The sequence below is a fragment of the Trichinella spiralis genome (genome assembly GCF_000181795.1).
Source record: "Trichinella spiralis strain ISS 195 chromosome Unknown Scfld1452, whole genome shotgun sequence".
NCBI lineage: Eukaryota > Metazoa > Nematoda > Enoplea > Trichinellida > Trichinellidae > Trichinella > Trichinella spiralis.
In genome coordinates, this window is record NW_003528391.1 from 1 (window position 1) to 1,201 (window position 1,201).

The 1,201-nt window shown below is 41.1% G+C and overlaps 2 protein-coding genes across 2 annotated transcripts; both read left to right on the forward strand.

The window, feature by feature from the left end:
• Positions 1 to 259: 259 nt before the first annotated feature.
• Tsp_14312 (conserved hypothetical protein) lies at positions 260 to 781 on the forward strand. The gene is made up of 3 exons (XM_003369817.1): positions 260 to 357; positions 381 to 503; positions 676 to 781. The coding sequence occupies exons 1-3, from the start codon at positions 260 to 262 to the stop codon at positions 779 to 781; spliced, it is 327 nt and encodes a 108-aa protein (XP_003369865.1).
• A 52-nt stretch (positions 782 to 833) lies between these two features.
• Positions 834 to 1,194, forward strand: Tsp_14313 (conserved hypothetical protein; the record flags this gene model as incomplete). The annotated part of the gene is made up of 2 exons (XM_003369818.1): positions 834 to 933; positions 959 to 1,194. Coding segments are annotated over exons 1-2 (336 nt in total), but the record flags the coding sequence as incomplete, so codon positions are not given.
• Positions 1,195 to 1,201: the final 7 nt, after the last annotated feature.

A 1,201-nucleotide genomic window follows, 5' to 3' on the forward strand; every position in this document is an offset into this window, starting at 1 on the left:
ACATAAAACTTAGTACCAAATATGACTGTGGATGTGATTTTTTGACCTTCTTCATCACTATCTGCATATACTGAAATTCTGCGCGTTGTCATTCATAGTAACTGCTGTATGCACTTTACGTATATGCGAAATCCCCGGGGTCACTTAGGCCCCATGATCGATCTTCTTCTGCTGCTTTATCATTATTGAAGGCAATGCAACATCTATCACTTTCAAGGTTCTTTAGTTTATGGGATATATGGGTTAAAAATTACCTAAGATGTATAATCCTTCCGAAAATGTTACAGTTGATGAGCGACTGTATCCTTTCAAAGGCCGATGTCAATTCAGACAGTACATGCCAAAGAAACCGGCAAAGTATGGCAATAAGTTTTGGGTAGCCTGTTGCTGAAAGTCAAGCTACGCATGGAATATGCAAATATACACTGGCAAGCCGTCAAGTGGAACTCGTGCGAAGTACCAAGGGATGCGAGTGGTTCTCGACATGGTAAAGGGGCTAAAAGGTGATAATGTTACATGTGACAACTTTTTTACTTCGTATGCACTGGGGGTAGAACTGAAAAAAAAGAATTTGACTTTGGTTGGAACTGTAAAAAAAACAAGCCAGAGCTACCCAGGAACTGCTGCAACTACAAGGCAGAAAATTGAACTTTTCAACATTTGCCTTTTCTGAAGATTGCACCATCGTATCATACCTCCCAAAAAAGAACAAGAATGTTATAGTTCCAAGTACTATGCACAATGGCAACCAGGTTTGCGACAGAAAGGGAAGCAAGCCTGACATTATTCTACACTATAGTAATACTAAAGGTGGTGTGGATAATTTAGACAAAATGACCAACGTATTCTTGCCAAAGAATATCTGCACGATGGCCATTAGTCATATTTTACATCATCGACGTATCGGCATACAACGCCTACGTTCTATGGACAGTGAAACATTCAGCATAAAATTTAGAACGGCTGCATAAGCGTCGATTATTCCTGGAAGAACTTGGCAAGGCTCTAGTGCAACCAGAAATGATGTGGCGCAAAACACTGCCCAGAACAGCAGCAGCAAAATCGGCGGTTGAACGGATGCGGAAAGATGCAGAGCAGTCATCTACAAGCGGTATCACTGATACGGATACAGGTGGTAAAAAAAGTGCCCGATGTCAATTGGTGTGTTCAAGTGACAACAAGACAGCGTACGTTGTAAAAA

Bases quoted from the DNA above. Each gene is read 5' to 3' on its own strand.
- Tsp_14312 (XM_003369817.1), top strand. From the start codon at position 260: ATGTATAATCCTTCCGAAAATGTTACAGTTGATGAGCGACTGTATCCT. The intron at 504-675 runs GTGATAATGTTA...CCTTTTCTGAAG, and splicing joins CATGGTAAAGGGGCTAAAAG to ATTGCACCATCGTATCATAC.